Raw genomic sequence first — 15,443 nt, 5'->3', positions numbered from 1 at the left:
GGATCCTTGTCTGATAAAATGAAACGTTCCTAAAATTGTGACAAGCACAAGCTCAGAATCCTCAATTGAGACAATTATTTGAACAGGAAGTTCAAATAAATAAACAGGAAAAATAAAGTCCAAGATGATTAGCATTAGACTGGAATGGTTTGAACATCTATAAAATTATGGCAACTAAATTAGCGACAGAAGAAAGCACAGAATTATTAGCTAGCAAGCACACTGAACATTGTTTTGGGCAGTGGTAGTTTTTTTTGGTATTAAAATGAGACAAGAGAAAAAAGCTATTAAAAGCAAGACTTGCATGTACTAGGCCACCACATTGAGTGGACTGGAGACAGACAGAAGCAATACTGAGACGAGAGAGAGAGAGAGAGACACACACACACACACACACACACTCACTCACTCACTCACTCCATCCATGTGCAGTCCAAACTAGTTTCAGTGTACTGCCTCCCAATTTTTTAAAAAGGGATCTCAAACATTTCCTTTCATATAAAGCTTTATAGGATTTTTAAAAGAAAAAATCCTGTGCACGTGTTGCGTATACATACCCACACTTCATAAGCACGCATGCACGCACACACGCACTTTGTTACATATGCTTGCTTATTCTCTTCACCAAAGGAAGGTGTCCTTGCTATAGGTGATACTTTGTTTTTCAGATCACGTTACATTCCTTGCAGATTGGATTCCGATTCTCGTTTTGGTTATTGCATTGCCCTTTTCCAGATTTGGCACAAAAATGAAATGATTTTGGCTTTTGCAACAAAAATTAAGGCTAGCATTTCATGTTCTCTTGTATATGTATTGTGTGTGTGTGTGTTCCTTACCTGCCCTCCTGAAATCCCAACAACAGGCACTAATCTAAAGTCTTAACATTGGCAAAATTTTCTGGGTCAGGCTTTGCCACCAATTCCAAATACTCCCCTTTTAAGGCTCTGTTTAGAACTTATCTTAAAATAGTTCAGCAGTCCGAGTCCATTTAACCACAGGCACAGGCTGCAACCTAACGGACGTGAGAACTTGTACATGCCATCAGGACTTGTTGCAATCCCACACCAGAGACAATGGTGTTTAAAATGGCAGGTGGCTTGACTTTAATTGACCTTGGGCACTACAGGAACAAAAACCAGGCCTCGACTGTATGTGCTGTTCCCTAGTTATCAACATATGACACCTCTGAGGTGTTTGTGTTTTCCCAAAGTCTATGCAATTGCTCTTATTCTAGCAAAGAGTGATGTGCCACTGCCACCCAGTCTGTTTTTTGGCGCCTGAGAAAACAGAAGGGAAAATTAGTTTTCTTACTGGAAAAAAACCCTTGCCCCTTCTTCCTCTTTTAATGCTATTGAACACATGGCGGTTTTGACATGAAAAAGGCCACTGGCACTAGTAATTCTTGGCCACAACATAGTTTCTAAAACAGGACCTCTTCCTTAGAGAAATTAATCTGAATTCTTGTAAAAAAAATAACAACACAACCGTAAATGTGTAAAAAACAAAAAGTCTAGTAAAAACAATGTGTGATGGTATTAAGATCCAGCCTTTTGTTTTTCAGGGCAGAGCAAAGAGTTGGCTTGAGTAATATAGGCTAACACTGTTCTAAATTGTGTTATTACAGCTCCAATTTTAGGACTTTGTACAGATTTGTACATGTAGGTTTAGACACATGAAAAAGTAACACGCTCACGGAGACACAACACCTAAGTATAAAATATAAAGCAGTGTAGTAGTTAGTAAATTACATGCTTTCTTATTGCTACAGTGATTTTTGCTGTTTTTTCTTTTTTTACTGTACCACGTTGTTCTAAGCATATAATTTGCATAAATTATTCAAGTTTTAAAAAAAACCACATCTTCACTTTTAAGATACTTATATAGTTAATATAAAACAAAAGAAAAAAAGGTCTACCATATCTTTTTATTAAAAGAGAAATAAAATGTCATTTGAAACTGAAATTCAGTGGCCAAATCCAGGGACAACGCACACTTTGTCATTGGGGCGGGGGGGGGGGCGGTGCCTTATGCCCCTGTAGAAATAGCAGAAGGGGAGGGGAAGTATCTGACCCAGAACAGATCTGGCCACCAGACCTGTGCCAACACCTGTATGTTTATTTCTTTTTTGTTCTGTATTTATCTTTTTTGCAAAAAAATAAAAATAAAAGGACTATGAATGACAAAAGACTAACATTTATAATTTGTAGCAAAATTTGGTTTATGTAGAAACAAGCCATGTTTTGCATTTGGATAGAGATTTAAATGAGTTAAAGCTAAAAATTAAAAAGCATGATGCTGCAACATCCGGTCACTTGTTGTAGACCTCACTTTTTAAAGTGGTTTAAGTTTGCACAATTTGTACTTTTTTTTAACTAAACAGTATTTTCCTCCTCCTTTTATAAACCAGAAACAAAACAAAACAAAAAAAACAAAAACAAAAAAATCCCCTAAACTACAGATAAATTTTCCCTACCTTGAGCGAATGCTGCTGATAGGGGTTGACAAAGCTGTACAGCGCAATCAAACATACTTACATCTTAGCTCATTGCACGGGTACAGCCATAATCAAGGCACAAAGATCTTCTACAAGTTATTTTTTTTCAATAAAGTTGTACAAAATAATACATTTTACAGTCTGTACAAGAATAATAATCCAGCAGTAAAATAAAAATTGGGAAAGAAAGAGGCGGGGGAGGAGGGAAATGAAGAGAAGGGGGCGAGGTGGTGAGGACTACAGTCCCGATAATAATTTTTGTTGGTTTTGTTTGCTTTCTTTAGCAGACAGCATCATCAGTGGATGAACTGAAAACAGTGTGTGTGGTTAAACTCTTTCTGCGATCACAGGCCATTAACGCAGATCATTTCGCAACTGTCCTCGGGACACCCAAGGACCATCCAAGTGCAACACCTTACGAAAGGTCACAGTGGCTTTTGCACTGTCAAGGTTCTGCTGTAGAATCGTCAGTATTATCTGCTCAAAAGTCACATTCAGAGGCAGAAAACCAAACTTGAACGACTGTCCTTCCATCTTGGTCTGAGACTTGGCACCTTCTTTTTCTTTTTTCTGATGCAGTGAATGGATACAAAGTTGAAAATCATGGGACAATATGATTATGCCCACAACAGTGCTAAATTACCTATAGTTCTTCCTCCTGTATTCTTTTTTTTTTGTTTGCTTTTTAATATTTAACTTTAATTCCCAAATCCTCTCAGATGCTCCTCATCCAGGGCATTATTATTTAATTTATTTATTGTTAATGACAGTGTTAGAGAAACCCTCCCCTGCTCACACAGGCAGTTGCCCTTCGCGTTTCAAAGGCCGTCTCGAACTGTTCCAAAGGGGCAAAAACAAGCAAGCTTAGCAGGGCTGCTACTTGTCCAGCAAGGAGAAAAGGTTTGAGGGATGCAAGTCAGAGGGAGATTGCAACAGTTCTCTTCCACCCTATGCGGGCAAGGTTTTTTTTTTCTTTTTAATAAGGAGTTAAGGAGTCCAAAAACAAGAGGGAAAGTGCTCTCCATCACAATAACTCATACTGGCGAAGGTGCATCCGTTGAATAATGTCCCGACAGTCATTGAAAACCCTCCGAATGTTTTCTGTATCCACTGCACATGTAAAGTGAGGATAGCAATAGTGCCTTCCATCTCCACTCGCTGTGCTGATTCTCTGCAGGAGAACACAATAGTTAAAAGCAGGACACAGGAGATAAACTCTGCGATGATCGAGTGTGAAACAGGGGAGTAAGATCTGTCCTCTTTATCGCGCCTGCTTTCTCCTTCTCCCAGCTTCTGATGCCCCTCCAAATACTAAGAATTTGATTCATGGCTGAATGCAGACTAAAACAAAGCTGCTTTGAAATAAGCTGGCAGGGGAAATTATGATAACACTATCTATAATTATCAAAAGTCAAATAATTGAAGTATTCATTGTAACGCATAATGACTGCTATTAAACCAAGTTAGCAGAGTTCCAGTATCCAAGCAGATAAAATACACCCTTTTCATATTCACATATTCTTCTGGGCAAGTACTGTTATTTTTTACAAAACAATGTCATAGAAAATCCAATACACTTACAGAGCAATCCTACAGCAGAGTTATTCCACACCAAGCCCAAATTAATGGGCTTAGACAGGCAGAACTGTGTGTAAGATTGCATGCAGGTTTGGTACCCAGTAAATTGTTGTAGTCCCATTATCTGTGATGGGAATATGATAATGGAACAGACCAGCCCGAGATGTTTCACAACATTAAATACTTCATTCAGAAAGTGCACATCAATATACCTTGCAAGGGGGCAGAAGGCATAGGGGGCACAACTTCCAGATCACACTTTCTTTAACTGTTTCAAAGAGGAACAAAACAGGAACATCACGGCTTCTCACATTGAAGCATGCGTGATGTGAGTTCGTGAGGCCTGAGGGGAGGGGATTTTCATGCCTATCCTATACCTGTAGAAGTTTCCAAAATAGAGCTTTGCACAGGTGCCAAGACCATCAGTGGGATGTGCAAAGACCATGAAGTAGTGAAAACACTGTTGCCCCGCAAGCAACTGCTTAGGTTGGTCACCCAGTCAGGCCAGCCCTGGAAGCTACGGCATCTCTTCTCCATTAAACAGGCATACAGTTCTAAGGGATGAACCAGATGTGATTTGGAAGAACCAAGATGTAGGACAGGTAGCCCTAGCCTTGTTGAGCCTGTGAGCACTTAGGGGATTTTGAGAACAGTTAGTGGGCGCTAACACAAAAGAGCTGCATGGGGAGGGCAGTGCAGACAACAGCAAAATGGCAGCCATGGGAGCTCCGACCAGTTGCAAAATGTTGGGAGGTTCCAAGCCATGTATCATCCTAGGATGGAAGCCGCTGAAGACTGAAAGGTGAGACCTCCTGGGATCTTCTGAAGCACCTGTTCCAATGACTTGGTGGAAAACCAGGACTGGCTCTTTACTTTGGGGAAGAAATCAGGAGGTGCCAGGTCACACACCACTGGGTGTATCTCAGTTATGGGAGAACGGGCAGGATTCAGTTTAGGGCAATGGCACTGGGATTAAGTATTTTTTCACACATAATGCCTCCAGAGCAGCAAAAAGTCCAGTTAACAGTAGCTTTGGAATGTGTATCAGGAAAACTGCCTCCCTCCATGGTGGCTTTTCAGCCTTAAAAGTTCAAAAACAAATACACCCAAGAGAGACCCCTTAAGCAACCAGTGCTTCAGGGCACTTCAGGTTTGCCCCGAGTTGACTATAAAGAAAAGAAGCAAACACGGTGTATCAAGGGGAAGAGACACTTAATGATACAGTATGGAGCATAACATACTTACAAGAAATTCATCTCTAATAAAATACTTGGCCCTTGTAACTCTAGGATCCTCACCAGGTTCTGGTGTTGCTACTCAATTTAAAAACAAAAACAGAGTTATGTTAAAATAGGACTTCGTGTTAACACCGTACACCTATTACACGTTATATATGACCTAAGTTAGGTAACAATTTTTTATCATGAGACAAAATTCTGACATATCATTTAAAATACAAGATCTCAAGACTATTTGATACAAAGCCTCAGGGGCACTATTTTAACATGACAAAGCATTCACCTTATTTGAAATTCAACCTGCCTGACTATAGACAAAAGGGCTGCATCAAGGAAAACAATGAATGAATTTCACGTATTTTCACATCAAAAGAAAGTCTGCAGACACTTAACACCCTTCCTAAATTAAAAGGTAAAATTATTGAATATATTTACTCATCTGAACTCATTGCTAGCTACCATATCAACATTATTTATAGAATATTATCCCTCCCCCTTCTTGTCTCTCCATACATCTCTGGATTATTGAAAACTGTTACATGCTGCCTTTCCACTCAAATAGGATCCCTAAGGTGGTGAACAACAATTAAAACAAAACAAAAAAGACTTCACCCACTGGCGGAAGACAGTAACAGAGGAAGACTGAATGATATATATATTTTTTAAAGCAAGTGTGTAAAATGTCAAACTTCTTACCATCATCTGGTGTGGTGTAGCGAGCAAATTCTGGAAAGTAGTCTTCAATTTTAGATTTCCCTGCCAAAACTTTCTCTGCTAGCAAATCCTGTTTGTTCAGGAAAAGAATTACTGAAATGGTCCGTAGCCACCTATAGAGAAAAAGAAGCCAAAATACTGTGAGATATACGGCAAAGCAAACAAAGGGATATGAAACAATATAGCCTGGAGGCCACATTCATGCTCTGAAATGCCCACAAGTGTTCCGAACTAAACATCTTGCTTGCTTCAAGTACTGGTAGTTAGAATCGTCATCAATATACCAAATTCTCAACCCAGCCAAATCTGGAGACTGGAGCTGTGAATGGATAAGAAATATCTGTCTACAAACCTGAAAAACTATCCCAGGTTTGCAGAAAAATCTGAAATCTAAAAAAACCCAAACAAACACCAGACGGTTTTAAAAAATCCAAAATGTTAAAAAGAGGACGTTTAGCTTTAATAAATGGATACCTTCAGTGATTGCCATTAGGCAGTCATAACAGTTTTGTCAGCAATTCAGGCTTGGTTTCTGAGGGAGAGGGACAAAGCTTTTTCCAGACCTGTTTTGGCCTTTGAGGGAGAATTAATTGAGGCCAGGCCCACGGCCACCTAACTTGCATGACTCACAAAGGCCAACTGCCTAGCTACTGTTCAACAGCAACCACCTCAGGAAAGCCAGTGTGATGTAGTAGTTAAGAGTTTCAAACTAGGACCTCCGATCTCAATTCTGCTGTGGAAACTCACTGGATGACCTGGGGTATTCTCAACTTAATTTACTTTACAGACAGGGATGGATTGGCCATTGAGAGCACTGGGATGCCCCCACCCAGGTCACCCCTGTGACTGAAGGACTGAGCCCAGCCTGCCCAAGCCTCATGCGGGGCAGGGCGCAACCAGCCCCCAGCGAGGTAAGGCAGGGGGGTTGCTAGCCTGGATGGGTCTGGTCCAAGTCCCGAGGAAGGTGAGGAAAACAGTGCTGTGCCCCTTGCAAGTCCTTGCAGATACCCCATTTGTGCAACTGGACCCAGCTTGGCGACTGGTACTGTGGAACTGGGCCACAGTTTTCCCGGGTAGAGGCTGAAAGGGGTAGGGAAGAGGAGAAAGCAGACAGGAGAGCAGGAAAAGGGGAGAGGCTATGGGGACTTTCAGGAAAGGAGGAAATAGTGGAAGAGGAGGGAATGAGATGTCCCCCGCAAGTCCCTGCGCATTCCTACTTGTAAATCTCTATTTCCCTAATATATAGGCTCCTTTATTTTACATTAGCACCGTTTATTTTTGGTAAATCCACATTACGCAACATTAATTAATTAATGACATGACTGATCAACTTTAAAAGGGATGGACCTGTTGTTCCAGATACTTTTGAAAAGGTTTAATGCTTCCTGAAGCCGGTTGGTCTGATTGTCTTCTCGTATAACCATGTTGTAGCTACTGCTGGCCACCACAAATATGATAGCGGTCACATCTGAAAGAAGAAAACCCCCACCAACAAATGAGCGGTGTTAAAGTCAAGAACCTCAATAAATTTTCAAGAACCTTCACTGTGGCCTTCATTCTATTACCTTTTTCTCTTCAAACAGAAAACAAACAGAAGAACACAAGAAAGAGCAGAGGAAAAGAGAACAGAATTTAGAGTATCTTATATATGCATGAAAGTTCAGAGGGCGAGCTGTGAATAGCAGTGAAAGATACAGACAGAACCAGAAGAACAAATCTAAACAATGAGGCAGCAGCAGAGCTGAAGGAGAAGAAACACACTGAACAACAGAAAAAAGTAAAGACAATGTAAGTCTAATGGGTCTTCTTGGGTGGAAATGCAAGTCAGCACAACTCTCTGTTCTATCTCATACATTCATAGTAAGCAATGCATGCACCTTAAATCAACCTCAAATGACATGTCCTCTTCTGTCAAACACTCTCTATAGTGGTACTTCTTGGAAGTCAGCAGAAAAAGGAAAAGCAAAGAGTGATGGGGAACAGATGACTACGAAGAGGACATATGGTATAAAGCTGTGATTCCCGAAGGGAGTCGTACCGCTCCCTAGGAGGGAGGGCAGCGGGATTACCTAGGGGGTGCTAAGAGGCAAGGGGGTGGCAGGGGGGTGCTGGAGGTGAGCCCCTCTGAAGGCATTGTTTGCTTATTTATGAATGACCATGCTTGAGCAAAACACCTTCCTCTCTTCAAGTTTCTGCCTCTGCACGGCGCTGAAATCAAGTGAAAACTATCGGAATTCTTAGTAAATATGCCACCAGTATTCTGGTCTGACCAGTATACCATGTTTTGAGAAATTGTTATCAGTGTGTGTTGAGTTTTATTGTTATTGTTTTATTTAGTGAATCATGCAAACTGCTATTCTGAAAATGTTTTTTAATAGGTTAGGGTGGGGATGGGGACTGAGGATGAGTTTATGGAACCAAGGGGCCCCAAAATGTTTGGGAACTGTTATAAAGCAACAACAGTCTTTCCTTCAATTTTATTTAGTACCTCATGAAGGACACTGCATTTCATGGGGGAGACAGACTCATAGACCCCAGTATTCCACAGGTCTATACAGTTGTGCTAGTCTTGTACTGTTTCTCAAGCTCCTGCATTGGCAACGGGAGGGAGATGGAAGCTAAGGCAACCAACCAGTAGAAAGAGCAGACACGCTAACCCTAACTCGTTCGGAAAATGCAAAGAGCAGGCTACCAGTTACCGAAGAATAAAGCACTGCACATAAGATATAACATGCAAAAGTTCTGAACCATGCAACATGGAGGGCACACAATTCATTTTGAAAAAAGAATGTCAAGGACTGCAGCAGAAGTATGCTGATGTGGACACATCCTTGGCGATGACAAATTCTAACACACAGATATGAAGACAAACCAAAGACACACAAAGCACAGAAGCAGTTTTATCTCATGCATTGACAGCATATACAAATTACAGTAACATACAACATATTCATTATTTTGCAAGCTTAATGCATTCTCTAGCTTACCATTAAAACATTGGATCCATTTTCGGCGTTCATCTCGCTGCCCACCAACATCAAACATACTAGAATAGAAAATCCAGTTAGAATTAAAAACAGCTGTGCAGGCTTCAGTTACTCCTAGGAGGGCCTTGACAGCAACTGCTCCTCCAAATATTTATTTAGTTTACATTCCACCTGTCTCACTGAGACTGAGGGTGGGTTACATAGTATGAAACAGCGTAATCAAATACTGCGTAATAAGCAACGCAATAGGACTATGATTACAAAACTTTGAAACAGCGTAGAATTTTATAAGCTGTGAAAAAAATCTGGACCCTATGAAAGCCAGACATTCCGTTTTGTCTGATAATTTGTAAAGGGCTGAGTCCTGCAAGAACTTAATTTCAACCTAGCGAAACTGAACTAATCAAAACTAACATTGATAATTAAAATTAAAAAAAAAACACCTGCCGATTCTCCCGTTTTTTAAAAATAAAACAGAGCTCTTTAAATTGGAAAATACAATTACTAAATTTCCAACATAACCTAAAATTTTACAGTGGAAGCTTAAAAGTTACTTCTAGGGTACAAGTCAAAATGAGCAATGAGCCAATTCAAAGGAACAACTGAAACAGTAAAAAGCTCACCAGGTATCAAACTCTCCTTTCTGGCTCTATCCAAAACAACTGATGCATAGCAGCCGTATTTTAATTTCATGTGAGTTAAGTGACAACCATCACGCGATCACTCTGGTTATACATATTGGCTCGCACTTTAGTGTGACTTCAATCTGAACCTTAAGTATCACTATTAGAGATACTCACTGAAAGTTTACTTTGTCCACCTGAAACTTGGTTTCAAATATTCCTGATGTCAGAACTCTGCATCTAAGAAGGTCCTAAAAGAAGTAAAGCAAGATCAGTTTAGAGGAGGTCTTTGTATTAAAAGCAGTGCTTGGACTGAAGAGAACTAGGGACTAAGAGGTGTGGGGTTGCTGTAAGGTTTCTGTAGTGAAAAGAGGAAGCAGGCCTGCTCAGATGCCTTATCAACTAATGGGTTATGTGTGCATGTGTGGGATTATGTGCTTTGTGTAAATGTGTATGGAAGAATAAAAATGGAAATGGACACACCAAAGGATTGCACTTCGACACAAACAAACCCCAATAACCCATGATTGATGTACTTGGTAGTTTTTGCATTTTTCAGTACGTTACTGATTTGTTAAAAGCATACACATAATGGGTAATATAAACAAACAACTATAAAAGCTAAGAACACTGCCACAAAGAAATGAAAACTACAAGGAGTTAAGTGCCAGCTCATTTTCTTAAAGACATTTTACATACCTGGTCGGATGGTGTGTATTCATTTTGCTTGACTATGTCAATCTTGTCTAGGAAACTGAAATAAAAAGAAGTCTTCATTGATAAATTTGCACAATAGCAACCACTAAAAAAAATAACCTAAATATTACATTTTGGCAGCATTTTTAATTGAGATTTATCAAACAACTTTATTTATGATTGCCTTTGATATGTTTTATTTGGCTTTTCTATATGCTAAACAAGCTTGATCTCATCAGATCTTGGAAGCTAAGCAAGTTGGGCCTTGGTTAGTAATTGGCTGGGAGACCGCCAAGGAAGATCAGAGTTGCTGTGCAGTCAGGCAATGACAAACTATTTTTTGCTCATCTCTTGCCTTGAAAACCCCAGCAGAGGGTCACCATGAGTCAGCTATGACTTGATGGCACTTTCCACCACCACCACAAAGCTTACATGAACACGTGTGCTGTGGAGGGTAAAAGAACGTGCATTTACTGTTGTCATCCAGCAGAGGGCTGAAACATAGCTTCTTCATAGAACTTAACTGGAATAACCACAAGACTGGCTTTATTTATTGTCAGTCAGTAATTCGACATCCAACATAATATCATTTAATCATAAACAAACTTCACACACACAAAACAGGGCACCTCCACATGACATCATAGGATGATATCAACACACACACATAGAGCAGCTTTTATACTGAGTTACTCCTTTAGTCTATCAAGGACAGTCTCGTCTGCTCAGACTAGGGGGCAGCTCTCCAGAGGTTTTTTTCTTCAGCAGAGACCTGATCCCTTGAGCTGGAGATGCCAGCGATTGCGTCTGGGGGATGCTCTACCACTCAGCCCTTAAATGCTCTACTACTAAGCCCTTGAATCAGACAAGGACGCTATGCATATTGTGAGACTGAAAGTTCCCTGATTGTTTTTTTAAAAAAGCCAGAATATATGACATTTGTACAATCTGCCTTTCAAATTAGGGATTTAAAACAACACCACAAAACAGTTAAGGTTCTCCCACAGTAGTCGAATGCTATACCCATGTAGCTTGACTATTAGTGTGTGAAAGTGCCCTCAAGTTATAGCCGACTCATGGGGACCCCACAGGGTTTTCAAGGCAAGAGAAAAACAGAGGTGGGTTGCCATTGCCTGACTGTGTCGTGACCCTGGACTTCTTTGGTGGTCTCCCATTCAAATATTAATCAGGGTTGACCCTGCTGAGCTTCCGAGATCTGATTGGATAGGGCTAATATGGGCCATCCACGTAATTAGGGAAGCCTGAAAGACTTCTAAAAAACACCCAGTTTGCAGTGTCAAAACTTAAGAACTGACATTTAGCACATGCATGTAATGGAATGCTGGATTTTGAGACTGCTGCTCTTGAATCACCTTGGGAAGGATTTCCAGGGGTAGCCAGGGCTGTTCACCAGCATTTGCAGAATGCAATCTTCATTTACCAATGCAGATATAAAGGGGCTGTTCTCAGTGATTCATTAACTAAGGTACCAAAATTGGCAGGGGCTGGGGCACACATAAACAGTCTGAAAATGGGACATTTTTATGCCTTTCAGCCAAAACATGAAGTATACCCTAGCCAAACTTTAAAACAGAACGCAGGGTTACAAGACTTCCCCGTTCATGTACGGCCTGGCTTCAAGAAAAGGGAAATTCCAGTGACAGTCAGGAAAGTACAATACATAAAATCAAACCAAGGGCTATATATGGTTTTCCCTTTATACATACTAACATATCCAAGTAAAGAGTATTTGGATTTCCAGTGACAATCAGGAACTCATCTTACTATTGAGAGCTGTATTTATAATCATAACGTATCATGATTATCTAATGCCAGTATTCGTCTGCAATACATCCACATTTACAATTTCCTGCTGGTATTTTGATATCCCATCTATAAACGTTGGGTAAATCAAAATTAATTACATACAAATTGAAACATTTATGTCCTGCTTTACTTCCTCAGACTCAAGGTGGCTAAATGCAACAACAAGATGCAAGGACACAAACGTCACAGTCCAATTAATAAAATCAAAAACAGCACATTGAAAACCATACAGAATATTTTTTTTAAAGCACACTTACAAACTTAAAGTTTGCCTTTTTAAAAAATTCTGTAACCAAATCTGCGGAAAGTGTTTGCCCTCCCCCAAATGCTCTCTGGAATAAAACTGTCTTATATGCCTTCCTAACCGTACCGAGGGCATAGAACCCTCCACACCCACTCTGGTAGGCCATTCCAAATGATGGGCCCACCACAGAAAAAGCCTGTAACCTACCTGCAACAATAGGTGACACTAGCTAGTAACAGTGTAGCTAGGTCAATAGAGTCAAAATAAGGAGCTTAATAAGCTAGAGGTGCTCCTGGCAATAGTGTTAATCTGTGTATCTATCAACAAGATTAGGTCCATCCCAAGCTCTTAACTTGATCTACTAAAGAGCACTTAGTTTGAAACATCATCACCAGCCAAACATTCTGCCTTCCCAGCCAGCATCACTACCGTCTTGTCTGGATCGTGCTTCAGTTTGTTTACTCTCAGACACTTGACTGCTGCCTTCATAGCTGCCTCCAGAGGCTTGGATAATACGATGTAAAGCTGAGTGTCGTCGGTATACTGGTGTCAGCCAACTCCAAAGGATTTATAAAATAAGTAATGTGGGGGAAGATGAAAATATAGCCAATGATTTTGATAGCACATTTATCTTAAATAAGTAGTTAGAGGAAGTACTTCTTCACACATTGCACAATTAGCCTATGGAACTCACTGCCGTTGGTTATTACAATAGCTAGTAGCATTAATTGCGTTTTTAAAAAAAGAATTAGGAATTCACACTGTTTGTTACACAACAGTGCCCAGCAATACACTACCACCTAGGGATTACAGGTGCAACCCAGGTCTGCAAAGGATGATGCCCACAGCTCTATACAATGGAATGATATATCTGGGTGAACTGGACTAGTTGTAAAGTTATATATAGTGACAACAAGATTCCTAGTGGGTATCTGAAGCACAGCTATATAAAAGAGCGCCAGCAACACAAATGAGCTACTTAAGTGACAGGAGACAGCTTTGCACAATTCTGGACATTTTGCTTTCATTTCAGTGCTTGGACTGTGTGATGATGACACAGCATGTTCTTCAGGAGGAAGGAAGAGATGGGTAACGGAAGAAATGCTAATATTGTGTGTGTAATTGGCCCCAGGTTTTTCAAACTATAGTAAAGTTTCAGTTTTACAGCAGGCACCCAGAAATGCCCTTGCGCCTTCCTTCTAAATTCCATACATTATGGATATGCTGGAAGTTACCAAAAGCTGAGGGGGTGGGGAGAGCACAACCGTCTTTGCTGTTGTTTATGCAGACTATTTTTAGGCCTGCGATTTCCTTGAAAAACACCAGCTACATAGGAGAAGCAGCACCAGAGCGCTCCGCTGGAGATGGGCTGCCTACATGCTAGGTAAAACAAGTCTGAATGCCATAAACATTCCTTTCGGCCCTGAAAAACAAGTCCCAACATTTAAGCACAGTCAACTTTCAAGAACAAACATTCAGAGAAAAGCTTGTCATTGTGCAGTCAGTTATCAGCCTGTATTTGTCTTCAGAGGGGAAAAAATTGAGATAAATATTAAACTAGGTTTTTAAAAATATGAAATACACGTAAGATAGAATGCTTATATCTGAATGGTGAGTGATAAATGCCCATAAATATATAGCATAGCTGTAGGGAAAAAAACCCTTGTGGTGTTTTCTGGGTGGGGTGGGGTGAGGGGGGCGGTCTTAAGGGCTCCTAAGCAACTGGCATGCTGTGCTTTGGGTGCATTGCCAGGGGCTCTCAATATGCTACAAGAGGTGCTTACATGGACCTTTCAGATCACATGCAGTGATCCAATGGTCACTGCAAGAGATCTTAATGCAATTTTAAGATTCTATACTGCAGCCACCTTTGTGGAAAAGAAATGCCTTGGGCTGATGGGGAGCGGGGGGGGGGGGGGGAGGAATGTAACCTATGCCTTCACTTTAGACTAGACCAACCTGCACTCATATTTGTGGCCAATTCTGCACTGCCAGAGAGCTAAACAGGCCAACTAACCTCAGCTTTCGAATATTTCTTATAGCCCTGTTGCTATCAAATTCTGCCTGCCTGGATTGAAACCAGTGGGCCAAGATGTTTATGGGAAGGCAAATACCCTGTATGAACCCCTCCCTGAAAAAAAATTAGTAGGGGACGTCTGACTACCTAAGAACGTTTTTTATATGTTTTGGAGTGCAGGAAATAAATCAGAGTCATTACATGTTTAATACCCCATCTCAATTTCTGGATTATAGATCCTGCTCCTTTCCAGTGATGGATTCACATTTAATTACCCTGCATTTCTTCTCAAAGGGGACCCAAAGAAGCTTGCAACGTTGTTCTCCCCTCCTGCATTTTATTCTCACAACCCCCACCCTGTGAGTTAGGCTGGGCTAGCTGAGAACAACTGGCCCAAGGTCACCCAATGAATTTCCATGCCACAGTGGGGATCTGAACCCGAATGTAGCAGATCCTAGCCTGACACTCTAATGACTACACAATGGCCTTTTTAGCAATCCTGGCACAAACAGGAGTTCTTGCTTTGGTGCCGTATTCAGGGGTTTAGTTTTCAGCTTTCATTTTATAAGCATGCAGTATTTTATAACTTTTTTTAAAAAAAACATTGCAATTCTCCCCCCCCCCCCGCCAATATTCCTTCAAAAGATCAATTACTCTCACAGGCTGCTCCCAACCAAAACGAGGCATTTCATTTCATCAGTTAGAGCAGGGTGAGGGATGTTGCTGTACAAGAACATGGAATTTTAGAGTCGCTTCTCAAACTTCTGCTTTTAATGAAACCAAACTGCTAGTGTAAGAAACCCGTTCTTTAAAAAATTTACAGTGCAGTCCTAAGCAGAGTTATTCCAATCTTAGTCATGAACTCCCCCAACACTGATAGAAGCAGTTGCCTCAAGGAAGAAGACAGGCAACGACAAAATAGGAGAGCATTAAATAAAAGTTACATTAAGCATAAACGTTGCACGTAAGCGATACTGTCTTCCTCTGAACAAAATTATCCTGTTTAGATTTTTAAAGTTGATATG

At 40.6% G+C, this 15,443-nt stretch overlaps 1 protein-coding gene across 3 annotated transcripts in view; it reads right to left on the bottom strand.

Annotated features, from left to right (window-relative positions):
• Positions 1-1,905: 1,905 nt before the first annotated feature.
• GNAS (GNAS complex locus) overlaps positions 1,906-15,443 on the bottom strand; it is a 235,138-nt gene continuing 221,600 nt past the window's right edge. For 2 of the 3 annotated variants that reach the window (XM_054979786.1, XM_054979788.1), the window contains exons 6-12: positions 10,334-10,388; positions 9,812-9,885; positions 9,012-9,070; positions 7,372-7,492; positions 6,007-6,137; positions 5,318-5,385; positions 1,906-3,665 (exon numbers count right to left, since the gene is read on the bottom strand). In XM_054979786.1, coding sequence (XP_054835761.1) covers positions 3,519-3,665; positions 5,318-5,385; positions 6,007-6,137; positions 7,372-7,492; positions 9,012-9,070; positions 9,812-9,885; positions 10,334-10,388 — 655 coding nt within the window. In that variant the 3' untranslated portion in view covers positions 1,906-3,518. Of the gene's footprint in view, positions 3,666-5,317; positions 5,389-6,006; positions 6,138-7,371; positions 7,493-9,011; positions 9,071-9,811; positions 9,886-10,333; positions 10,389-15,443 lie in introns of all 3 variants that reach the window. The other variant, XM_054979787.1, reaches the window with a different exon arrangement.

This window comes from Eublepharis macularius, chromosome 5 (assembly GCF_028583425.1).
Source record: "Eublepharis macularius isolate TG4126 chromosome 5, MPM_Emac_v1.0, whole genome shotgun sequence".
Classification (NCBI taxonomy): Eukaryota; Metazoa; Chordata; class Lepidosauria; order Squamata; family Eublepharidae; genus Eublepharis; species Eublepharis macularius.
Note: the sequence above shows the minus strand (reverse complement) of the source record. Positions and strands in the feature narration are given on the sequence as shown.